Here is a 27,138-nt window from a genome sequence, read left to right as displayed (position 1 = left end):
TCATTTCTAATATACTACAGTTAAGGTGACTTGTAAAGTGTCTTTTTACTGGCACCTTCTTGTTTTTCCCCCTCTAACAAGCAAGCAGTCGTTACATACTTGGATGTGTGCAATTCATTTGGAGCTGGCTTTTCCACTTTTGCATGTGTTGTAATACACCAGAGATTTCTTGGCTGGTGTAAAAACGAACTAGCTAATTGCTCAGTTTTTCTTATCAGAATGCAAAATTCCGGGTATTGAAATATTTCAGTTGATTACATGAAACAAAGGCTGTAAAACTGTCCATAAAGCAGCAGTGGCATAGGAGGTTAAGAGCTCATGTATCTAATCTGGAGGAACCGGGTTTGATTCCCAGCTCTGCCGCCTGAGCTGTGGAGGCTTATCTGGGGAATTCAGATTAGCCTGTGCACTCCCACACATGCCAGCTGGATGACCTTCGCTCGCCACAGCTTCTCGGAGCTCTCTCAGCCCCACCCACTTCACAGGGTGTTTGTTGTGAGGGGGGAAGGGCAAGGAGATTGTAAGCCCCTTTGAGTCTCCTGCAGGAGAGAAAGGGGGGATATAAATCCAAACTCTTCTTCTTCTCTTCTAAAACAAAACCTTTAAAAAAAGAGAGGTAGAGATCTCTGTTCACCAGATACATTTGAGTACATCTGATGTCTTGATAGCCATACAGATAAAGTGACAAGGAATCATAGTTCTGAGCCAATTTTATACTCGCTATAGACTGTGTAAACAAAAATATAGTAGGGAAATTTAATTCTGAAGCCTGACTATGGCTGAGAAATGAAATGGAAAGGGATCATTTTCTGAAGAGCTGGATTAACATTAAAGTGTTTTACTATCTTATTATCTAATGTTATACATAAAGTTTTACATTCACCAGCTTAGCATTTTAAAGATCTTTAATACTGTAACAATAAAATTGAGTGCTGCAGCTAATTTTATATTCCATAATAAAAAAATAAATCTGTTCTGGGAAATCAGTCATCTTTTAAACTCTTAATAAAAGGAACATGCAAAGATGTGAATAGTATTGGGTTTTATGCAACACGGTTGATAACAATATTCAAACTGAATATTGACTCATTCTTGAATCTGGTCCATTTTTACTCTTATTTTAGAATCTGCCCATGAGAAATTAATTGAAACTATAACACATTTCTCAATAGTTTAATAAAAACTCACATTTAACTGTGAATAAATGTTGGCTGTGAAGAAAAACTATATTTTAGCCTTAATAAATTACATTTATTTGAATTTATGCATTTTAAAAATAAATATTTTTGTTCCGGTGATACCAGTTTTCTTAGTGTATAGTAGGGCTCTGACTCAACAGAAAAGGTCCAAATCATTTATACATGAGGATACACCTGAAGAAATGTAGGATTAAAAACCATGATTAAATGGTGTGAATAAAAAAAAATGTTTTGAGAAGACATTCTTAAAACTGGACTTGGGGACATATTGCATTTTGTTCTGCTTCCCCTATATTTCCATCCAGACTTTCCATGTTTCTAAAGTGAGACATAACTTATAGTAAAACTATACAAAATTATATTTCTATTATAAAACGTAATATATTAAATCTGTCATTTACAATTGTACTTATTAAATTGTAATGAAAAACAGCTGTGTAACTAGCAGGGAGGCTTAAATTGTACAGAATATTTACAACCCACCTTTGGAGGGTTTTTTTTAATACTGATAATATAAACTTCTTTTTAGCACAGTATCAGTAGCTAGATATCTTTTCATAATATGAGATTCCCATTTATGCTGAGGTACAGAAAATGCTACAGTGACATTATTTCAGGATCCTGACCTGTTTTCTTCTAGTTGAAGAGGACTACCTCATGTTCTGATACCAGTTGCTCCATACAATACATTTCCTCCAAGCACAGATCTGAATTACTGTTTAAACAATAACATTTTATTAAGACTTGGCAGTCATTTATTATGTATTGGAACTCATGTAAGCAGGAGGAAAATGCTCAAGAGGAAATCCTGAGGTATATATGAATGTGTCATAGAACATATCATTATTAACTATTTTAAAGTTTTGATAAAGATATATTTACTTGGTTTAATAGATATATAGTACTGCAGGTTCAAATATATTTGTTTGGTATAATGAATCTATTATATTCTTATTTGTTGATATGATGTTTTCTTTACAGTTAGAATATAAATGTACATGATTCCATAGAATCTTTAAAAATGTGCTGTATTCCAAAAGTGCTTGCTATCTACTTCCCTTAGGCTTTCTCCCCTGACCTGTTTTGATAGAATAATACTGTTTTTGTAACTATTTTTCCAGTTGTGTTGTGATCATTGATGGTTTGTAATCCCATTCATTATTTACAGATCCACGCATGTTTTCTTCTTGCTTGAAGCCCAGTTGAACAAAGTCATCATAATTTGTATCCAGATCAAGTGAACTTGATCCCAGTGAGCTAAGAGATCCAGCCACTGACCCAGTACCTTCAAAAGCATAAGTCTGAAGAGAATCATAAGGGGGAACATCTGGATCCAAGTTAGCTTCTTCTAGCTTTTGTGAAATGAATTCCCGGAATACAGCGCTCTCAGGGCCGACTTGCAGAGACTGCCTGTAAAGGCTCTGAATTTGTGTTGTGATGTTTCTTCGAGGCTTGTGCTCCCTCAGGACTGAATGGTTTCTCAGTGTTGCAATATCAAAGGCTTCGGTGTCTTGTTCTCCACCTCCTTCATCATCATACTTAACAATGTTCTCTCTGAACTCCTCGCCTTTCTCATGAAATAGAGATTTCTTCCTCTGCTGCCTGAAGGCCAGAATTGCCAGAACAAACACTGACAAGCAAACAAAAAAAGTGGGAAAGAATATTTTTTATGAGTCTAAGTACTCAAAGACAAGCAAAACATAGTGATAGTGCTGTCACTGCACATTTGAGGTCTGATCAATGTTATGTGTGAACTGTAATTATAGGGCATAAATATAACTTCAAGTTGGCTTCAGAGAAATTTATAAAATATGAAAAGTGAAAAAACCTACTCATAAGCCAGTAAGAACTTGACACGGTAAAAGCATGTTGCCTGATTTTAAACTGAAAACATTTAATACATAATGTACTGAGTTCTGTTAGAATTTTGATTCCTTGTCTCAGACCAAAACTTGGAGAATGCAGTATAATAATCATTTTTAAATTGTAAGTTTGTTTGAATACAGTGTATACCTGTGTTACATCTTTGTATAGATGTATTCACAGCAGTGGCCCCTATTAGCACTCAGATGAAAAAGAGGACATGGCTGGTGGATTCTAGAGCTCCTCCAACAAAAAGGACATGAGAGACGAACATGGGAGACTAACAAAAGAGATCTCTGTTACACCCACATAAACATCTGTCATATGTTACTATTTATCCATCCCCTTGTGGGATATCATGGGATTAACTTCTCACTTTGGGGTCAAGAAGGAACTTTGGGAGGTTTTTCTTACTGGCTCTCAGGAAACCTTTTTTCACCTGCCTCACAATAGCTATTTTATGCATGTAGTGTTTACTTGGCAGTTTTGTGCTTAACAGTAGGTTTTCCTCATGGTTTTCTGTTTCAGTGGGTTTATCCCACTGTGAAATGAACACAACTGAACTGATCTGCCTTTTTGTCTGCCCTCCACTTCCTTGTTCTATCCGTGCAAGGAAAAACTGCTGTTTTTATTAAGTCATGAGATAGATAATCCATTTAAATAAACTAGTTAAAACAGTTAAACTCATGTTGTCTTGTGTTTTCATGGAAGGGGAGGCTAGGATAACACTTTTTAAAAGTTAAAGTGAATTTTGGATAATGTGGAAAGGTGTAGCTATAATCATAAGGAGATAAATAGAAATATTACATTAAAGTTTAAAACACATGGACTGCTACAAACCCAATGAAACAACCAGTGCTTTTACCTATTTTCCACCTCACTTATGAAAATTTCACAAAAGGTAAAAATAAAAAATCTAAGACAAACACACACAATTGAGATTTCTATTGGTACTGGCTAAGAATTTTTTTATTTTAGTTGACTGAAATTATCCATCTTTGGCCATTGTTTTAGTGTTCATGGAATATTTTTGAAATTCAACTGTACAACTATATTTATCAGTACACAAGACCCAAGGACAAGTGAAATTGCTCAAAAGAATGTGTCACAGTTGATGGCAAGGATGAGAACCTTGCCATCATGTACATTAACCTCTGTTAAATGTCAATGGAATATCTGAGCAGTGTGAATGGGTGGTTGTGCATAAGACAGTCATATATGAATGAGATGTGTGAATAGTATGAACAGGTTTTGTGTGTGAGTGACAGAGGCAGAGGGAGGTAATGGGCAATGCACAAAGAGAATGTACTGCAAGCATATTTATCTATAAACTTCCAGAGGAATTAGACAAACCCAAGCATGCATGCCAAACAGTAGAAAACCAGTCAATTTTATTGTGAAAGCAGGATTGGTTTTTTGCCCAAGTAATTAAGATAGCCCTTTAGGGACTGGAAGTGTCACTGGCTCTAATAGAGAGGAGGTGGTAGACATGGCATGTGCCTGTTATTGCCTCCCACATGTGCACAACTGCCAACCAAGTCCAATGTGAGTCCCTGAGGCACTGGAAGCACAAATGAAGGTTGGGCTGGATTCCAGGGGCTTGGATCCAGTGATGTGCAAGCAGAAACTGCTTTCTGGACCTAGTGCAGTTCTGCCAGTACAAGAACATTTGCAACACCTAGTTTTCCTCCTTGTTATATTCTAGTGCCCAGGAATGGATTGTTCAAAGTCTTCTGCAAGTGGGAATACAGTAAGTCTGATTTAGCACAAACAGTTGCCATATTTCTTTTCTTACATTCCCATTTGGTCAAGCTCAAACCCAAGCAAAGATTTTGTGCTGCATCCAACTCAGTGTGTCCAGCAAAGTACAGCTCTAATCTGTTCCATCTTTTGCAGTCACACCATCATGCTCATAGGTATACATTCAATTGGGGGGTTCTTGGGTCAAACAGATCGACTACCACAAATTAGGTAGACATATATATTCAAGTGGAATGAAGCAGTTAACTTTTCCATACCTAATATTATTAACGTGCAAGCCATCACCGCAATGAATGCTTCTACGCTTATGCCAAGGACACCATATCTACAGAATCTGGGATTAGCTTTGATGTCACAATCACACACAAAGACTGTCAAGGTGCTTGTGCTGGTACGGGGTGGAATTCCATTGTCTGCAATTAGGATCGGCAGGGCAAAAACAGACTGCTCTTTATGATTGAAGCCATTTCTTCTGGTAAGAATTCCGGCTGTATTATCTGAAAAAAAACAGATGCATACATCACTTACAAATCTCCTCAAGTTCAAGAAAATATTCTACCAATTTATATCCAGTTAGAATTTATTCTTATTTATAATGACCGCATTGTGGAAAGTTGTGCATAAATATATAGAGATAAAATCAAATTTACCATATAAGATGAGATTTGATTAAAAAAACAAAACAAAACAGAGAAGGATGTTGGAATAACTCTTCCAGTACTAGGAAACTACAGATTCCACTAGTATAGCATTGGATAGAAATGAATTTTATGTGTACTCTTTAGTATACTAAATATTAGCCTTGAATAAAGCCTTGAAATGAATTTTATGTGTACTCTTTAGTATACTAAATATTAGCCTTATGACTATAGCCTGTGCTGACATTTCATTTTATTTTATGATTTTACATTTTATGTTTTTATTACTATTGATTGTTTCCTGATTGCTTACTAGACCTATATGACAATCATTAAGTGCTGTACCTTATGATTCTTGACAAATGTATTTTCTTTTATGTACACTGAGAGCATATGCACCGGAGACAAATTCCTTGTGTGTCCAATCACACTTGGCCAATAAAGATTCTATTCTATTCTATTCTATTCTATTCTATTCTATTCTATTCTGAAGAACTGTAACTATGCTTTTGATTTCTCCCACACCCTTCTGATGGTGTTTTGATATACCTCATTCCCTACACTGGAGAAGCTATATTCATTAACTGTGACAGTCATAATACCCAAATGTCGCCTAGGAGTACTGCACAAGAAGCTTTTGAATGGCAGAAAGGGTACTACAGATAAATGAGGTAACTCATAGTACAGCACTGTAAAGGTTCCAGTGGTGGTTCCAGAAGCATCAGAGCACAGTTGCAGTCATACAGTGTTCTGAAGTGTGTACTTATTACTATTTATTTTCTATCATATGTGTTTTGCAGTAGATGCTACTTTAAACTTGGTAGATTACTCTACGTAGCTGCTGCCAACTCTACAATTATATGCTGCACCACAGCGAATACATTTAACCATACATAAAACTGGATTAAATCATTATCATTCTTAAAGACTTGTGTTATTGTTATTGTTATTGTTATGTCAATTAGAGCTAGCAGATTACAATTTGGATGTGAATGTCAATGGACATGATGTGGCTAATTAGATGTTATGTGTGCATACACTGTATGCTTATGGGGTAGAGTTGTTGGAACAAAGTTTTTTTTAAAAAATAATTGCACAATATTCAGGTCATATTATTAGTCTTGCTGGATAAAGCTGAATTAGCTTAAATCCTTCAGCTACAATAGATGATAATAATGAAATAACCATATGTTATATAGAAGTTCCTGGAACCCCCTTTAATATAGATTACTACTATCTCCAGACTAAGGATGGGAAAGAGTAGGAACTCAACTAGCTTTCATAAAGCTACTTATTGCTCCCCAGACCAGCTCGAAGTCTAAAGGAGTAATTTCTTATTCAGAATACAGTGAACTTTCCAAAAGTTAGCTGTATTGATTTATTCACCTAGCCAGAACATTCAAATAATTAGCAAAGTCAATATGAGCAATGTATACTTCAGTTGAATTTGAAATAGCTCTTCTTCTAACTCTCAAACAACTGCCTTTAAGTGGTCTTCTTTCCTACAGTTTCATCAGTTGTTGAACTTAGGTTTTCCCTTCAGATTAGTTTCGATTGGTGTCCCCCTGTACAATTCTTTCTCAACCTCTAAGATCAATACCAGTGCTTCATAACATTGCAACACAGGAAAGTCATTCATATGATGTCATCAGTATATTGATGACAATAGTGTAAATGGGAACAGGAAACAAAGTTAAATAATTGTGAACTATGCCTTTGTCTATAACTTTGTTTCAGCAGAACAAAATACGAGTACGGATGTTCATATTAATATTAAATGTTCATTTCATTTAAAACCTGCTCTTCCCCCTTTTAATATTACTAGCATTTGGCAGTTTAAGAGATAATGGGAAAGTTATCACTCCTACAGTGGGACATACTTAGAAAGCAATTATTAAGAGATAAACCAGGATTCTGAGATTGCTCTGAGTATTTTTTTTTATTCACAGTACTGTCAGCAGATCTATGAAAAATGCTGTTCAAATAAGAATCTCCTATCAATGCTTTTCTTAAAGCATAAGATCAATGCTGCATTAGTCCAACAGTCTGTGTACTCCAATTTCCTACTGCCTGTAGTGTCCAGGCAGGCAAGCTGGACATAATGGCAATAGTCTTCTCCAATCTTTTGATCCTGTATGCTCTTCTGCTCATTGGAGATTCATTTATCTGTCATATATAACAGACATTTACAAATCTGTTCCAAAGTTCTCTAAGAATCAATTATGGAATAGGTCTCTCAATGGCTATTCCATATGACAGACAAATGATTTATATAGATATAGGATTTAACATATCTCTGTGTTAAATCTGGGAGTTCCTACAGTTCCATACAATGGCAATATATTTCTATACAGTACAGTTCTATGCAGTGCTTATAGTGGGACTATGTAGGATCATTAATAGACAATAAAAGATTTTCTCACTTTCTACCTGAAGAAATGAGAGCTGATTAATGTGGGACATGAGAAAAAAATCATTGTAAATGAAATTGATGGTGCCCATCAACACCTTTTCTGGCATTTGCCTAGTGTTTTTAGGAAGTGGGTGGGGTCCAGTAGGGTTTCTGACCAACAAATAGATTTACTGACTATTGTGCAGAGTTTTTTTAATGTTGTTTTGGCAGTAGCTGCCGCCAGAGCACAAGGATCTACACCAGGGGTAGGGAACCTGCGGCTCTCCAGATGTTCAGGAACTACAATTCCCATCAGCCCCTACCAGCATGGCCAATTGGCCATGCTGACAGAGGCTGATGGGAATTGTAGTTCCTGAACATCTGGAGAGCCGCAGGTTCCCTACCCCTGATCTACACTGTGTTACTAAAATTAAGCTATGGAAATCATTCTGCAGCTGCCTCTGCCTCCTGCAGCAGCTATTTTGTGGCAGCCATCTTGTTGTTGTGACCACCATGCAGTGTCAACATTCCAAATGTGCCCTCAGGCCTCAAGAAGGTTGTTGAACCTTGGTATATGATTGTGGAAAATTGTATATAAATATAGAAAAAATATGTAGTTCATCAAAATGTGATGGATATGTAATTATCATGAAGTTTACATCTTTGGTATTTTGTGACAACTGGAAAAAATAGAAGTAATCATTAACTGGTTAATTCCTGAAGTACAACTTTTTTTTTCTTTTTAAGTAATCAGTTGCTCTATTTGCATACTTAACAAACATAAGAAGCAGAACGCAGTCTTTAGCTTATTAGCTTAAAATATATTAATAGTTAGATTTTGGAAGAAAAAAATACAGTCATTAGATCACTGTTTAACAGAAGTTTGGGAAGCAGCAAAAGTAATAAAATTATTGCTGCAATGGGGGAGAAGTATTACATGTTGCTAGTATGGTGACAATGATTTCTGTTTTGTAGAACATATAATTATAGTTTGGTCTCAGATCATTTCCAAACAGACTTTTCAAAGTGCAGTGGTTTTTTTTTTTGCTTTCCTTTGCTTTGAGTTGTACCTTTCTTACATAAGTTGTCTAATCTAGTTTCCTTTTTTGTTCCCATTTTTTCCACTGTGGTTCTCCAAATCACCTTTGATACTACATTTCTCTTTGATACAACATAACTATTAGTGGATTGCCAGTCTATTCTTCAGTACCCAGAGGATTCTTTATACAAACTTCTGCAAACCTGAGACTTTTTGTGGACTTTCAGGGTAATCCTAAAGAGAATGACTCTGGTTTAAGCCCATTCATTTCCTTGCTGTTGTGAAGGGGCTGCTTTGCCACTGTAGGTGTGCAGTACACTCACTTTAAATGTTGACTCTCCCTTTACCTCCTCCTTTAGGTAAGCCCTCAATCTTTAATAGGCTGGGAAGGAATAAATCCAAAACTCTGCTGTCATTTGATTCACAAAAAGGACTACCAGTGAGCTCAGGCTTTCCCATTTATTGGAATGACAGGGTTAACTCTTCACATGAAATTGAGACCAGTATCCTATATTCTAGATTTTCTGATGAATAAATTTTACATACCAGAGGGTCTGTGGCATACATGTGAGTGAAGAGGAAGAGTTTGAATTTACATTCTGCCTTTCTCTCCTGTGAAGAGTCTCAAAGCAGCTTACAAACTCCTTTTCTTCCTTTCTTCACAACAGATACCTTGGCCCACTCCTCATGGGCCAAAAACAGTGCCCTGGAATGGTAAAAACACGATTGCAGGGGTGCTGTTCACACAACTGCCGCCTCTGCATCGAGGCATTACTGTGCTTTCCCCAAAAAACCAGTGGGGAAATGCTGTTTCCTTTTGGGAAACAGCATTTCCCAGCTGGCACCATGCAAACAGCACTGGGTTGGAGGCATCGCTTTAAGGCACCTCCTGCTTTTCCCACACTTACCTTCTCTCCCTGAGGAGAGAGACACACCCACGCTGTCCTTCAACCCCAGGGGGTCACAAGGCAGCATGGGCATGTTTTCTTGTTCCTATGAAGCTCTGCAGGGAGAGAAGTGTGGGGAAACACATGTCTCCTTGTCCCTGTCGGTGAGCAGCCGCTGCGGGGGCCCATGTGGAACAGGCCTTTGGGAGGTAGGTGGGGCTGAGAGAGTTCTGACAAAACTGTGACTGGCCCAAGGTCACCCAGCAGATTTGATGTGGAAGAGTAGGGAATCAAACCCAGATCTCCAGATTAAAGTCCCCCACTCTTAACCACTGCACCAAGCTGGATCTATCAGTTGGATGACAACAAAGAGCAAAGGTTTAAATATGGACTTCCAGATCTAAACCCAACACTTTAATTACTGAACTTCACTGGCTCACAAATTAGCTTTCTGCTTGGTAGAGATAATTTTTTAAAGGATAAAACGGACTAATGATACATGTGGTCAAATGAACACTTATCCTTTACAAGAATAGTTCAAAAGCAACTCAACCTACTTTGATTATCTTCGACAGCAAAACTGGAGCTGTTTGTAGTGGCTTCAGCCAAACTGAAGAAGAAATGATGATATTCCATAGGACTGTCTTTATCCACTGCACTGATGGTCTGAATGAGCTAATATTAAGCATTGGAAAACAGTATGTTTAGAACAAAATACCATTAGGTGCTTTTTAACACAATGGGCTGCAACTGCATGTAAGACATTCTATTCAATTAACAAGGTTAAAATTTTCCTCTGTCTCTTTCAAGGGCAGGAAATTTGTAGCTGCTTCTACTAAAGCACATTACTTAGCACAATCCTGTTGGGCTTGTTGATTTTCTAATGTCTTACAATTACGCCACTTGATTTTGTATTGATTGGAAGGAGATAAACACTAAATTCTTGGGCTAATGCAAATGGCTTTTGGGATTGAAATGCAAAGGTTAAATAAAGTTTCCATAAGCAAAAAAAAAAGTATAAACTATTCTGCCCTTCCTTTGTTCTTCAAGGTGAAAAGTATATCATTTTGTATTTGAACACATCCTTCAATACAAAAACCTATTTCCTTTCAGCCCACAAACATCATAGGCATCACTCAAGTGATGTATTATAGTTGCCGTGACCGCGAGATTGTGACAAGTTCATGTGCTGAATTGTTGATTCTTTGAGATTGTAACAGATTGATTATGGAAACAGTTGGTGTGTTTTCAAAGAATCAAAATAGCCTGCATTTCCAAACACATTGAACCAGATTGCCATTTGTAAGAGAACAAAGTCAAAATTAACATCTTTGCATTCAAAAATCATAGATTCCATCTTCTCGAATAAACAATGTTGCACTCATTCCACTCACAGAGAGTAAATATTTGTTGCCATTATCTATTGATGCTGTTCTGCAAATCATATGTTATCAGTGACAGCATTTTTTTTCATCTTGCTATTGCAGTTCAACATTATCTTGCCATTTCAACACAAAGGCAGTTAATTTATTTCATTAGCAGGGAAAGTCTTATAAAGTTGTCTTTAACGGCTAATTATTTGGAGCTTAAAATAGATGTAGGGTCAGAGAAGTCTATATACTGTTACTGAAATGACTCTGATATTAGGCCAAATTCATTTCAGTAATGCTATGGGCAAAAGGAGGTTTAAGAAATATGTTTCTCTTATTCGCAGCTTTATATGCCATTAAAGGTTGAATTGAATTGAATTGAATTATTCACAGCTGAAAGCATAAGTTAAGTTTATCAACTGCTATTCTGTGGTCACGTACAAATTGTGTACAAAAGTTGTGTTTTACTGCACTTGTATCACTTAAACCAATGTGGCACAATTGTAGCATGTGACCCTTTTGTTCAAGTCTGCTGCTTCTTCAAGCAGTTTACATCGAGTTCAGCTTTGTGGCTTGGATCCAGATTATTGTTTCTGTAGACATTACATCAACCCCCAGGAAGGCATTTTTGGCTGTCACAGAGGGGTACATGAGAAAATCATTTTTGGAAGGCAGGAATTATTGGGCCCATGGAAACTCTAATCTGGATTCAAGAGAATGCCTATAGACCCGAATCAAAGAAATGTTCCTTACGAAATCCTTTCTCACTATTTTCAGTCAGAAACCTCAAAAGTATTAGAGGATATTTACATGGTGGCCATGTAAGCTTCTTCTAAGACATGGTCTATGTAGAAGCAGAATGAAGTAGATAAAGAGTCTGTACCACTTTAGTCTTCAGGTGGAAACATCACATTCTAAACCTTTCCCATATAATGATTCCATATAAACTTTTTTTTAGAAAGCAAATGAGGAGAATTATGCCAGCCTAAATGCCACCATCTTAAAACATCTCAGGCCATTGTTCATATAATTGGATAGGTATCCTAATAGAATAGATACAGTGTATCTGGAAGATGGTTTTATGAATGGTTTTAAGATTCCTCATACTGACTCTTGCCATTTCTTCAAGACAAAGAACTTGAAGCAGTGGGGCAAGCCCTGCTGGCTGGCATTCAACTGCACCCCCACCCCAAACTCCACATGGAGTTCAGGGCGGGGTGTAGCTGTGCAGGTGTGCAGCTGGGGGGGCGGGAGAATGGGCCTCGAGAACTGTTGTACACAGCTATACCCATCCCTATGAGGAGTGGTTAAAATGCTTAGGCCATTAAGCTTTTAAAAGATGGGTAAGAGGAGACATGATAAAGGTCTATTAAATCATGCATGTGTGAAGAGAGGGACAGGGGGAAGCTTTTCTCCTCTCATAATACTAGAATGCAGGGTCATCTGCTGAAGTTGAAAGGTGAGAGATTCAAAACAGACAAAAGGAAGTGTTTTTTTAACTCAATGCCTAGTTAATTGTGGAACTTCCTGCCACTGAATGTGGTGATGGCTGCCAATTTGGAAGGCTATAAGAGCAGCGTGGACAAGTTCATGGAGGATAGGGCTATCTATGATTACTAGTCAAAACTGATACTAGTCATGATGAATATCCATTCTCTCCAGTATTTGAGGAGCATGCTTACTATATTAGGTGCTGTAGAACCCAGGCAACATAATGCTTCTGCAGTCATCTTGTTGGTGGCCTTCCTAGAAGCACCTGGTTGCCCTCTGTGTGAGAAAACTGCTGGATTTGATGGGCCTTGGTCTGGTCCAGCATGGACTTTCTTATGATTTGAACAATGTTAATGAACGATATTCTGTTGTTGTGCTGGTGTGGATGGAGCTGTTTTAGAAAAGGGTTTGGAATGAGACAGTTTAGCTTACCAAACTAGAATGCAACATGAGTTCAACAAGGCCATACATAAAGAAATTCTGGCTGGCAAGGGAGCACATATCCCTCACTTGTACAGGTATGTTACTATCCACCTGTCTTCTGAAGAAAAAAACACACCTATTTAACTGATCTGCATAAAGGCCTGAAGGACATTATGGTTAGCAGAAGGGTAAAGGATGTTAACCTAGGCTAACCCCCTTTTTGGCAGGAAAGGATGGATTGCTTATAATAGGTAGGAATGAGCAATGAGGACCCTGAGACATCAGGTGTAATATACAGCATGTCTTGAATAGGCCATCATTGACATTACAGTGTGATGGGGCTTGGAAAGGAACACCTTTAGTGCTGAGCAACATCTTTCCAAAGCTGGCAATATTTTTATAGTGCATCAGGGAAGGCACGCAGGGGGAGGGGGGACAGTACGTCTTAGCACAATATGTGGAGGTCAGAATAAAAAAAGCTGACAAAAGCTCCTGGCTGCATTTTGAGGCGGGTGGATTTGCAAAAAACAAACACTGTCATTGTCAAAGGTTTTCACGGCTGGATTCAACTGGTTGTTGTGGGTTTTCCAGACTGTGTGGCTGTGGTCTAGTAGACCTTGTTCCTAATGTTTTGCCTGCATCTGTGGCTGGCATCTTCAGAGGGGTACCACAGAGGGAAGCAACCAGAAAAATATAGCAGATGCTACCCTCAGCAAAGGACAAGAGAGACCCCTTACTTCTGCAGGAGTCTATCGTGTACCCTGCAGCTCTGAAAAGATCTACATTGGAACTACAAAATGCAGCATTCAGACTTGTACTAAGGAGCATGAAAGACACTGTCAGTTTAAGCATCCTGAACAATCTGCAGTAGCAGAACATGCTCTAAACAAAACTGGACATAATATTCTATTTGAAAACACTGAAATTCTGGATAACTCAGAAGGTTACTATGTCAGACTACACAGGGAGGCCATTGAAATCCATAAACACCAAGAAAACAACAAGAAGGAAGAGATTCTAAGAGTTAACAAAACTTGGCTACCAGTAATTAAAAATACCAGAATCAAAGGTCAACAGCATGCTAGGTTCATGGACTCCACCCAGACACAGGGTTTGCATTCGCTAAGACTGTTGCTGCTGTAGGGAATACAAATGTGAATCACTCCCTGCACTGAAAAAACCCACCCGCAATACAATACTATCAACCACATCTTTGCATAGCAAGTTCCACCCAAACACTTACTGATTGGTTCCCCACCCTGGGACATGGACATTATATATCCCACGAAAAACATTCCTTTCTCACTGGACACAGTGTGTAGCAGACTTCTCTCTGTGAAATGCATCTGAAGATGCCAGCCACAGATGCAGGCGAAACGTTAGGATAAGATCTACCAGACCACAGGCGCACAGTCCGGAAAGCCCACAACAACCAAACACTCTCATTGTTAGGCTCCCTAGCATAGATTGCCCCTCAAATATTAGCATATTTAATAACTGATGACATAAATCAGCTAATAATAAACCTACACTATGGTCTTTTGTCTTTAGGGTACTGGGGCAAAGATTTCTATTATTCTTCTGTAATCTATGATGCTAACACTAGGCTTACTGCAATATTAAATCTGCAATGGCAGGTATAAGAGGAAAAGAAACTGTTTGGGTAATCTTATGCTGAAAAATTCAGATCCTGCTTTTTTAGGTGAAATAATTTCCTAGGATCAGCTTCCATGTGGTAGTGGAAAATCCCACACTGCCACATCCTATTACTACTTCCAATTAATGCAGTGGCAGGAGGGGAAAATGGCATTTCTAATGCCATTACATGACCTCTGGATAAAACCTTGGGACATCACAGGCTGCCCCAATGCTCTAGGAAGTCCACCCATCTCTATGGTCTTTGCAATAGAGATTTGTGGGATTCCTAGAGAACTAGGGGGAATGTGTAATATCAATTTTTGGTTTTCTCTTAGAAATGATGTCTCTTAGAAATGATGTCACAATGTGGGTGGCAATGTGTGTTTTTCATAGCTCCACTCTGGAAGATTTCCAGAGTTTGTCAGTGACAGGATCCTTACAGGGCAATTTTATGCAGACTTACTCCTGTCTATAAACACATTGGGTAAATTTGCACAGTTCTGAACTGTCAGAGTTTTTACTCAGCTATTCTTTTCATTAAATAGTTTTTACTTAGCGATTCACAGAAAACTTATTTCATGTAGATTTGAAAGTAGCACATATATTGTGTGGTTGATTGGACCTGTTAATGATGGGTTCCCCTTATATGATCAAGCATTTCTATGCAACTTCAGTTCAGTTAAAAATGCACACTGCACACAAACTTTTCATTTTTTTAAAACAAATCTTTATGGATCTATATTGTCTCTGGTGTGATTAACTATTTTATATTTAAAATGTTTCAGATTTGCCTAAATCCTAAGACAGAAAAAAATGGCCCAGAAAGTTTTAGTTCAAAGTTTTAGTTTTTCCCCCTTTGTAACGTTCCTAAACTTGCTGAAATGTAAATTAACAAAGGACAGCATATCTCTAGGAAAGCCAGGATCTCAGTTTAAAAAAAACCCACACCTGTTCACTAATTGTTTCTAAATCAAGGTCTAGTGTCTGCATCTTCATAATAAAGCTAAGTAGCAAACACAGTGTGATTTTGTGTTTGTAAGGCAGGATCAACTGGTTTATTGATTGTGCTGAAATCTAATTGCCAAGAATTGTGTGATATCAAGGCTCATTAATCTGAAAACTGTAATAATCTACAAGGCAGCAGGGAACACTAATAACTTGGGAGCTTGGCAGGTAACTGTTTACACAGATAATTTATTAGTATAGAAATTCAAATATTAGAATTGAGCAGCACATTAAACTTACTTGGGGACTGTAGACTGGCTCAGTTAGTTGAGATTCTCAGAGGCTGATGAAAAGGTTTCAGTCAGAAGGAGATGAAGGGAGATTTGCGGATTTTGAAGAATTTATTTACTGATTAAGTAATTTTGAACTATTTTTCTTACATTATTATTTTCTTTCTGTACATCTTCCCTAATGGTTGTGGAGGAGGCCTGTAGTGAGGTATATCACATTCTCAGGGTTACAGAGGTTTGCACCCATGGGATCCGAATGAATTTTTCCTATTTGTCTATGGTCATCCATTGGTTCTACTCCTGTAACCTGTTCAGGATACAGATGACAGGAGATTTGTGAAATCATTTACCATTTCCTAGACTGTCGTCATTCTTGAATGCTCCATTTGGGTCCTAGTGCCTACCTAATTCTGTCCCCAAGGCACTAGGACCCAAGTGGAACATTCTAGAACAAAGACCAGTCCAGGAAATGGCAGATAAATTCACAAATATCCTGTCATCTTTATCCTGAACAGAGTATAGGAAGATACACATTCCACAACATTTGATTAAAGTTCATCTCAATGAAACCCCTCCATTAAAGAAGGAACATGTCCTAATTTGGATAGAGGTGGAGGAATCTGCAAATCCCCAGTTTAAATGACATGATGGTGAGGCCAAGGAACTCACTTGTGAAACTGAATTTTGTACAACATCTTGTGTATCCTGAACTGCAAACCAGCAAAGCAGCTGCATGTCCTTAGTTACCATGCTGGCACAACATTCGCATAGGTTACAGATCTTTTGCACACTATGTGCCACAGCTTTGGATGAGTAGAAGTCTAGTTTATGAAAAGATGCTTCACCAGTATCACAATCAAGTCTCAGGCTGTCAGACACTGAAAGGTCAAGCTATCTTCCCCTCAGCCAGACATAAAGTCATGCCTGATTTTTTGAATTTTTTTTAGATTTTTTGAAAAACATTTTTCTCATTCAGAAGGTATTTCTTTTCAACAGTGAAGAAGTACTCTGATGTGAAAGAAAATCCCAAATAACATTTTCTCGTGGTCCTCTTCACAAGCTACAGTTAATGTACATTCAATACATATTCAGTGAACACTTAATCCTTATTTCATACGTTGAATGATTCTCATATTACAGTCTGTATATGTGGAGCTGAACATGTGATTTAAACACCACATTTATCCAGGTATGTCTCTTGTTTCATTTGTATAGTGAATATGTGTTGGCTCTTTCTTATAAATGGATGTATGTATGTATATGTAGGATACATGTGTGGTCACTAGAACATGTGAACAGGGATTCGGTGTTAGACTGGGAAGTGGTTTGTAACACAGATCCTGGTTAAGAAGTACAGAACCATTGCAGATTTGTCACATCTCTGGAGTTTTGGCAGAGCAGAATGAATTCATTTCATGCTTCATCAACATGGGTGGTTTATATATATATATATATATGTCTTTCTTTACAGATGTAGAAAGAAAAAATATGTCTTTCTTTACAGATGTCTTCCACCAATTTTCATCTGTACTCAAAATCTCTTTGAATGTTCCTGTTTACTTGTTCATATCTATCATTCACTACAGATTACCAGTATTATTTATTTTTTTCAGATTGTTTTCCACCCCCCAAAAATATTGTACTTTAATGATGTAGAAAGTATTATTCTTCAGAAGATTTGGAGTGACTATTTTACAGGGAATTAAACTCAAGTAAGCAGCCTGAACATTTTTTGGAATTGTGGACTATTTGCTGGATAACTTAGTGTTGACTTGCTATCTGTGACTCAAAGGTCAGAACACACATTCATATCCTTTAGTACCTAATAAGTAAATTGTCAAGCAAACTCCTATATCAAAGACAATTCAATGATGATATTCATATTATAAGTACTTGGGCTAGAATAAATATGGATTAAAAATGATAGTACTAACCAACTGAGAGGTGAATTCAGAAAAAGTATTCATAATTTGAAATCTGTTTCTATTGCTTCCTGTAAAGCAAGGCTAAAAGATGCTGAGCAAACTATTGCCCAGGTTTTCTTCTAATACTTTGTCCTCCATCAAACATTTTAAAATGAATGCTTATCACAGTTTTTTCCCCCGTTTCATGTCTCTTTAATTGTCTCAAGCCAACCATTAGGCATTATGATATCAGGCAGCCAGCCTGTTCAGCCCTGCCTGGGACAGACCCTCCTGTTGGTCTGCCTGCCTGCCAGCCAAGCAGAAGTCCACCGGGTGAGCTGCCGCCTGCTGCCACTGGGAAGGAGTGAGAGTCCTTCCCCACCCACCCCATTGGAAACACCTGCAGGGGGTGGGGCCTGGCAGCTACAACAGGTGAGCCTCCACCAGCAGCCCAAGGAGCCCAGCCAGCCTGTTCAGCTCCTACCTGGGACGGAGACCTCCTTCCTGTTGGTCTCTGCCTTGCCCGCTGTGCCAGCCAAGCAGAAGTCCCACCTGGTGAGCTGCCGCCTGCTGCCACTGGGAAGGAGTGAGAGTCCCTTCCCCACTCACCCCATTGGGAAGCTACCTGCAGGGGGTGGGGCCTCCGGGCAGCTACAACAGGAGTCTTTTAACACCAGCAGCCCAAGGCAGCCAGCCTGTTCGAAGCCCTGCCTGGGATGACAGACCTCCTTCTGTTGGCCTCCGCCTGCCCTGCCAGCCAAGCAGAGAGTCCACCCGGGGTGAGCATGCCGCCTGCTGCTGCACTGGGAAGGAACGAGAGAGTCCTTCCCCACCCCCCCCATTGGAAACACCTGCAGGGGGTGGGGCCTGGCAGCTAGCAACAGAAGGCTCCACCAGCAGCCCAAGGCAGCCAGCCTGTTCTAGCCCCTGCTCTGGGACAGACCCCTCCTGTTGAGTCTGCCTGCCTGCCAGCCAAGCAGAAGTACACCGGGTGAGCTGCTGCCTGCTGCCACTGGGAAGGAGTGAGAGTCTCTTCCCCACCCACCCCAGCATTGGAAACACCTGCAGGGGGTGGGGCCTGGCAGCTAAGCAACAGGAGCTCACACCAGCATGCCCAAAGGCAGCCAGCTCTGTTCAGCCCTGCCTGGGACAGACTCACTCCTGTTGGCCTGCCTGCCCCTGCCAGCCAAGCAGAAGTCCACCGGGTGAGGCTGCCCGGGCCTGCTGCCACTGGGAAGGAGTGAGAGTCCTTCCCCACCCACCCCATTGGAAACACCTGCAGGGGGGTGGGGGGCCTGGCATGGCTACAACAGGAGCTCCACCACCAGCAGCCCAAGGCAGCCCAGCCTGTTCCAGCTCCTGCCTGGGACAGCCCCTCCTGTTGGTCTTCTTGCCTGCCTGCCAGCCAAGCAGAAGTCCACCGGGAGCCCCGTGTGGGTCTGCAGGAGTGGTGCAGGAGATAGGCGTCCACGGCCGGATGCACTCAGCAGCGGAGCTCCGGCCCACAATTGGTTTTAACTTCTGTAAATTTTTCCCCTTTAGTTAGCCTGAAAGGAGAGTTTTGCCCACTCTCACTATAGCTGTATCTGGGAGCCTGGAAGTTTGGAAGCTGGAGGCTGGGCTGGCTGGAAGCCCTGGTCTATCGGCGAGCAGCAGAGGGAACGAGCCGAATGTGAATGCGAACAAAGCGAGCAAAAGCAGCACAAACGCGAGTAGCACAACAAAGCGACTGGGATTTAGGACTGGGGGTGTCGCTACCCCCCAGTGATTTGCCTCCCAACCTGGACATCCTGCACATAGGCAACCGGTCTGGGTGGTGTGAATTGCCCCATACCCGTGACCTGTAAAAGTTGTAGGGCCTATGCTATTACCCCATTGATTCTGCCCGGTAGACCATGTAATGTAATGTTATTGTTTTGATCAAAGAAGGAGCACTTGGAGGATTTGGTGGCAGCAACTCCCCTTGCCATCTTATATCCTCTCTTCCTAGCCTCTGACTTAATTCTCCCTTTAAACTCCCTGATTGTAGTTAACTATAGGCTTTTACAATCTAGATGAGTAGTATTAGGAGTGTAGCAGTTTTGTAGTAGTAATAGTTTGGATTTGTTATAGATTGTATTGAAAAGATTGTATTAGTGTTTGAGAAGTTTGAGTGGGTATAAAGTTATAGTTAGCTGCCCAGCTCTGTTGTTAGTAGTCTAGAGTTTAGTCCTAGGGATAACCCTATCTATTAGGTTATTCTATCTAATTTATTAGCAGAGCTGGACTCCACCTTTGGTGTTTAGCTTAGTCAGGCTTCTGGGTGAAGGGAGGTTAGCAGAGTTATGGGGGGGCACCTACTTTGGGGCTAGGGATCCCAGTACTGATGGGACAGGGAAGATATTGCGGTAGGCGGGTGGCCATATATGATAGAAGGTGCACGAGATATGGCTATGCTTTCGTTCGCCTTCCTGACCTCCGACCTATCCCGGAACATACAATGGTGAGTTGGGATCAGTGGGATACTCTGCTTCGTCTTTGATGTTGTTGATCAACAGCCAGGTCCATTAACAATAAGACCAAAGGTGCTCCAGGATTTTCTTTGGAAGACCCAGCAGGTGGACACCTGGCGTGTGTCTGACCGTAAAACCTGGAGTGCGCTGTAGGTGAGACCGGTAAGCCTTTGTGCGTGGTCGCTACCCGGTTTTGCGGCGTGTCTCCACTGGCCAACCGCGAACACAGGGGCCGGGGTGGGGTGGCTCTGTCCACCCGTGAGATCCCATTCCTTTCAGGGCAGTCCCTCGTCCCCGAGATCGCCCGGCATGGATATGCATCGGCCTCGAAAGGTGATGGATTTGGCGTGGAGAGGCTACAGGCCGTGCCTTCCTGGTGTACCGGTCGCCTAAGCGCGACCGGGGGATGGCCTGCCACGGCTGCTGGAGGTGGTGTCGGATCTGGGCGCTGCGGTTTCCCCAAACTTATTGTCTTGGGGGACTTCAACGTCCATAGCGTCGGAGCACGCCTCCATACCACGATGGCTGTGGAGCTAGTGTCATCCATGGCGACGCTTAGGCCTCTCCTTAATAAATTCTGGCCCCACTCATGAGGCCGGGCATAAGCTGGACTTTGGTCTAGCCCGGGTCGGGGGGTTAATCTGGGTGCGTATCCTGTTAGCAGAGTCGCCATGGATGCTGAGCCATTATGCCCTGAAAATTTGGGTGGACTAAAGCGGCTGCAACGCACCTTCCTGTCACCTGAAGCTGACGGGCCAATTTATGCCGCCCGCTGGAGACTTATGGATCCGCACTTTGGCTTCCTGAATGCTCTGCGGGACTCCTGAACCCGGGCCGGCACACTCAATGAGCAGGTGGAGGACTGGAACTCCTGGCCTCTCCGGGATGCTATCATCGAGGTTGTTGCCCCCCCCCCGGCGTCCTTTTCATAACTTCGCTCGCGCTACCCCTGGTATACTGGCGGGAGTTGCATGCCATATGAAACGGGTGCTTAGCAAGGCGTCTAGGAGCGAGTGTGGAGGAAATCTGGAAGTAGACGAGGGCTACGCGAACATCTTATAGGGCGTTTATGAAAGCTCTATGAGGTGGCTTAAAGAAGAGGCGAAGAGGGTTTTCTTCTCCTCCTCTCTACGCATCCGGGCTAGCTCCCGCCCGGCACAATTATTTTGTTATAATTCCAGTCCTTGACCTCCCTTTCGAGAGAGGTCTTCAAATCCCACAATTGAGCATCAGCTGTGAGGGGCTTTTATGAGCTTTTTTTTGTGGATAAGGTCGCGTCGCTCCGCCAGGATCTTCCCCACGCTGTTGGATACGGGCTAATTAGCGAGTGAACTTTGGAGGCTCCCTTGCCGTCTTCAGGCCCTTTGTTTGGCCCAGTTTTCCTTGCTCTCCGAAGCCGCTGTTGACAGGACCTTAGCTGCTGTTAGACCTACTACTTGTCCTCTGGATCCGTGCCCATCCTGGCTTGTAAAAACCTGCAGGGTGGAGCTACGACCCCATCTGTTGAGTATCATCAATGGCTCCCTCGAGCAAGGAGTCTTCCCGGATGGGTTGAAGGAGGCAGTGGTCCGCCCACTCTTAAAAAGACCACCGTTAGATCCGAGGGATCTGGCCAATTACCGCCCCGTTTCGAATCTTTCATTTATTTATTTATTTATTTATTTATTTATTTATTTATTTATTTATTTATTTATATATTCGGTTTATAGACCGCCCTTACCTTTCTGGGGAAGGTAATTGAGAGAGTGGTGTTGGAGCAGCTTCAAGGTTTTCTGGATGACACATCGGCCTTCGACCCCTTCCAGTCCGGCTTCCGTGCTGGGCATGGGACGGAGACTGTTCTCGCTCGCTATGTCAAGCAGATTATGCTCCGATGATTCAGCTCCTCGACCGGCGGATCGCGCGCTGCTGGTGTTGTTAGATCTCACCGCGGCGTTTGATGTGGTCGACCCACGACCTTTTGCACTCTGATCCGCCCTGGCCGCCTCAAGGTGCGAGGCACTGTCCTTCAAATGGATTGCCTACCTGTTTCTCGAGAGTCGAAGTCAACGTAAGTGAGTCGCGAGGGAACAGGCCTCCCGGAAGTGCCCGGCTTGATTCGCGGTCTGTACCCCAGGGGGCTTTATTATCCCCGGGCTGCTTTTAATATCTATATCATCGCACCCCTTGCTTTCGACTGGTATGGAGTTTTGGGCTGACCTTTGTCATCAGTATGCTGATGACACGCAGCTCATTCTTCTGTTGATGGAGGAGCAGTCAGCCGCCCCGCGGCTCTCCAGCACTGTTTGGAGGCCGGTTGCTGGTTGGTTCGCGGCAGAGCGAAAGGTTAAAACTGAACCCATCGAGAGACGGAGATCCTCTGGCAGCTTGGCCGCGAGGGGGGGGGGGGACAGAATTTTTCCAGCCACCGGTGTGGGGAGGGGGGGTCACATTGGCGCCCGGAGGAAGGCCCTCGCGTGCGCAGCTTCTGGGGAGTCCCACACCTGGATTTGTCTCTCTCAATGGAGACTCCAGGTGGCCCATAAGCCACAGCCAGACTGCCTTCTTCCACCACTCCGTCGAGGCCCGGAGGCTGGCTCCTTTCCTCTCCCAAGCGGACCCACAGCCACTGTGATCCCATGCAGCGGTCACCTTCCAGATTAGACTATTATGTAACTTCGCTCTACGCTGGTCTTCCCTTGGCGTTTGATCCGGAGACTAAAACTGGTCCAGCATGCAGCGGCAAGCGTCTACTTACGGGCAGCGCCATCTATGATCATATCCAGCCTGTATTGGCGCCTTTAACTGCACTGGCTCCCGGTGGAGTTCCGGATCATCTTCAAGGTGTTGGTGTTGACCTTCAAGGCCTTTACTGGCGGCCTGGGGCCCTCGTGATCTTCGGAGACCCCGCATCACCCCGTACGTCACCTTGCACAGCCTGCCTGCCTCTCGGCTCAACTTGGAGGCTAATTTATTAGTGGTCCCTGGCCCCTCAATGATGAGAGTCTTGGCTGGCCTCCACGGGCCAGAGGCCTTTTACGGCTCTGGCCCCAGCCTGGTGGAACACCCTTCCTCCGGCTGTCCGGGCCCTGCGGGACCTTAACGAAGTTCCGCTACAGGGAGCCTGGCGCTAAAAGCGGAGTTGTTCTGCCCAGTGCCTTTGAGGAGGGACCAGCCGCTGAAAATGGGTGCCCCGGATGCCCCGATGGAAGCCTGTTATTTAGGCTATCATCTATGTGGCTCGCCTCCCTCCCCTCCTCTCTTTTCTTCTGGGAAAATTTTAATGAAATATGGGGCCGGTTGGACGCCTCTTCTTCTTCTTCTTATTATTATTACTATTAATGTTCGTTACCACTGTTTTAAAGATTTTAGTGACTTGTTTTACCATGTTTTATGCTGTACACCGCCCAGAGCCCCTAGAGGATGGGGCGGTATAAAAGTTTAAAAAATAAATAAATTAATAAATAAAAAATAATAGTTGGTAGTTAGTCAGCTTTGGGCATTTCTGGACATGACTAAGGTCAAATGAAGCCTGTCCAGGGAGTGAGACACATGAAGCTGTCTTATAGTGGATCAAATCATTGGTTGGGAAATGCATTTGCTACCATGGCCAAGGACAGTTGCACCACCACACTGCTTCCAGAGGGCTTACAGGTGACACAGGGGTGCATCAAAAAAAGGGGGGAAATGGCCACCTGAAAGCCCTATGGAGCTCTCCATATTGCTGAATGGAGTTATGGAGTTGTGCCTTTTGTTAACTCTTAAGGACTAGGCCCCATCATTCCTGGATCTAAAGGCTGCGTAGATGCTGCCTGCAGTCAGCTTTGCCCCCAGGAATGCCTCCAGCTTGCCCCCAACTGTGGCATGGGAGTGCTAATGCAGCACCTAGTGCTGTGTTCAGACACCCTGGAGCTCTGCTGCATCCACTCACTGGAGTTTTTGCTTCTCAAACACCAGATTTCAAATGAATCAACTTTCTTTCTACTTTCTTCATTGTTTGACTTTGAGCATCAACTTGCTTTAGTGAGAAATTTATGTGATGGTCTAATTGTTGCTGCAATCTTTGATGTGTTCTTTTTTAGAATTGGAATGTAGGTTTAGTGTTTCTGGTCCTGTTCAGTTAATGTATTTCCATGCTGATCTTTTAGCATCACTATCTATGTTTTAAATTTCCCTTTGATTTCTTGGATCTTGTAGAACAGATTTCTTGTCCTTTCTTTTCTTTTCTTTTTTGTTCTCTTCTATTCTTTACAATGGTTATTATAATAGTTTCTTTGTTCCTCTGTCCAGGTTGGAGGAACACTGAACTTAAACTTTGGATTCTAGACTTATCACCTTCTGCTTTTTTTGTGTCTATCTTTAGCAATTTTAAGAGCTTCATCAGTCACCCATCAAGGCTTTTTGAGGGGGATGGGGGTACAGGAATAGTCTTTGAACATGCTTCTTTTATGGTATTACTGGTTTCAGCCCACGATTCTTCTGATTTTCATTCACTTGAACTTAGAAATGGCAATCTGTTATTTACATGGCCTTCAAACTCTTCAGGAATACTATTTACATTATATTACATTAATGTTTTGATGTTTTTCTTCAGTTTTATTCTCATTTTCAGTATTAACAATTCACAGCCTATACCACAATCAGCTCATGGTCTTGTTTTAGCAGAGAGAATGGAGCTTCTGTATCTTCTCCTCCCAGTTACATAACCTATGTGATTTCAATACTGGTCATTCAGGTATCTCTACAAATACAGTTGTCTACTTGGTTGCCTGAAACATGTCACAATGAACAAATTGTTGTATTCACAGAATGTGATACAGCTCCCCTGCTTCATTGTCCAATTTTGTCCAACTGTATGTGATTTTACTTTGTTTCATTATTTGTATTCCAATAAACTACAATTATGAGCACATTTTGTTCATGGGCATGATTAATCTTTTTCTGAAGAAGAATAGTTAGGGTCAGTTATTAGGAAAATGTGAGTTCACAAATTAAAGAGAGCGCTGGCAATACCCAAGGAATGATGAAGCAAAAATGATGACGATGGATGGATCTTTTGCTTTTCATAATCTCTAAAGTAATTTGTTGGATTACACATAACTGCAAACACAAACATTTAAAAAACCCTGGGCCAGTTACAAAAGAAGAAAATATATAAACTAAAGAAAGTCTGTTAAAGTCTAGCGGTTAAATGAAACAGATTAATAAAATGTTAGGTTTTTTTATAGTGCATAGGGTGAAGTATTATGTGTCTATCTATTGGAGAAAGATTCCATATGACAAAAACATCTCATATACCCAGTGTCACTGGAGGCTATAGCACAGCAGACAGGGAATGTGATTTTCAGAGAAAAAAAATTCTGTTGCATAAGAAAAACACAGAGAGCTAATGAACTAATAAGGTTGAAAATACAGAGTGTTTATAAGCAATGAATTCCTTTAGGCAAAAGTAAAGAAAAAAGTGAATCACTGAAGCATGCCATTCTTTCCCATACCTGCAACAAGTTCATTCCAAGGTGAAACTAATCTATCTCACTTCTTCCAGTCCACCTATGACATAAAATGGTTGATCTCAAGTTTGCTCTGAGATCTGAAGCTTCAATTAACAGCTGAAAAGGAGCCATACACCTCTCCAGATTAAGAGGAGGGCCAGAGGAAACTACATAGACTCTTAAGACTGCCTCTTTTGGTCAGGACCAAATGGAAGGGATGCTTACTATAGTGATTTATTCACCTGGGTACAGAACTTGAGTCAGTGGCACCATCACTATTTCCTGCCAGAGACTTTACTTTTCCTATGGAAGACAACATCCAAGTCATACACTTCTTATGAACAGATGAAGGTGAAATAGAGATCAATAAGAGATGTCCAAAATCCATTACAGACAAGTCCAGTCAAAAGTAGATCTCCCTAAAATTGTGAAAAATTATGAAACAAAAATAAACTGTTTTAAAGGATAAGATTGAAATAAAAAAATAGAGAGTAATAGCTACATTGTGGATATAGCAGTGAGAGTGAGCTGACTTTGTTCTTTGGAGCTGACTGGGTGCCAGGTTGAGACTGATTAAGACTGACAAAGAAACAGCATGAAGGAAGTTCACAGAAAAAGATGTGACTGAAAGGAAACTTCCAGTTTTACTTGACTATGATTGTGGATGCTTAGTCAAAGTGAAATCTAGTGGTCAAGATGGCTGCAAGAAAAGATTCTATTCAACTGGAATGCCAAGAACTATTGAACAATGTTAGAATCAAGGCTATGAATATACAAAGTCTACGATTGGAAATGGATCTATAAAAAGTAGTGTTCAACGCACACCACCAACACTGGTTGAATTAATGAAGGATGTTAAAGAAATAAAGGAGGATCTTAAGATAATTGTATAGTTGGAGGAGGATGAAAAAGTGGTAAAGGAACAAATTAAATATTTTAAAAAGGGGGTTGACAATTCAAACAGAATCTAAAGCACATGAACAAGCTATACTTCGACTGGAATATCAGACTAGGGAAAAGGCCTTAAGATTGAGAAAAGTTGCAGAAGAACAAGATCCTTTGAAAGAGAATCTTTAAAAGAAACATTCCTTGGGCTTGGCCAAATTTATGATTATACTAGAGTAAGATATGACAGAAAAGACTGAAAAAAATATACAGAGTAAACTTCAAAAACTCAAAATTACAGGAACTGTGTAGAAATATTGCCATTTTCTATATAAAAGAGACTGCAGATCAAATCATGGAGGGCCACTGAAAATCAATAAGATGGATGACAAAGATATCATCATCATGAAGGAAATTCCATTGAGAGTCCTGCAAAAGCAAAAAAGGTTA

At 41.2% G+C, this 27,138-nt stretch overlaps 1 protein-coding gene across 1 annotated transcript in view; it reads right to left on the bottom strand.

Annotated features, from left to right (window-relative positions):
- Positions 1-629: 629 nt before the first annotated feature.
- The window catches only part of LOC125439310 (cadherin-19-like), a 101,093-nt gene continuing 74,584 nt past the window's right edge, over positions 630-27,138 (bottom strand). The window contains exons 10-12 of the mRNA XM_048508355.1: positions 10,337-10,454; positions 5,081-5,320; positions 630-2,829 (exon numbers count right to left, since the gene is read on the bottom strand). Coding sequence (XP_048364312.1) covers positions 2,309-2,829; positions 5,081-5,320; positions 10,337-10,454 — 879 coding nt within the window. The 3' untranslated portion in view covers positions 630-2,308. The remainder of the gene's footprint in view (positions 2,830-5,080; positions 5,321-10,336; positions 10,455-27,138) is intronic.

This window comes from Sphaerodactylus townsendi, linkage group LG09 (genome assembly GCF_021028975.2).
Source record: "Sphaerodactylus townsendi isolate TG3544 linkage group LG09, MPM_Stown_v2.3, whole genome shotgun sequence".
Taxonomy (NCBI): domain Eukaryota; kingdom Metazoa; phylum Chordata; class Lepidosauria; order Squamata; family Sphaerodactylidae; genus Sphaerodactylus; species Sphaerodactylus townsendi.
This window is presented reverse-complemented; position numbering and strand designations above follow the sequence as displayed.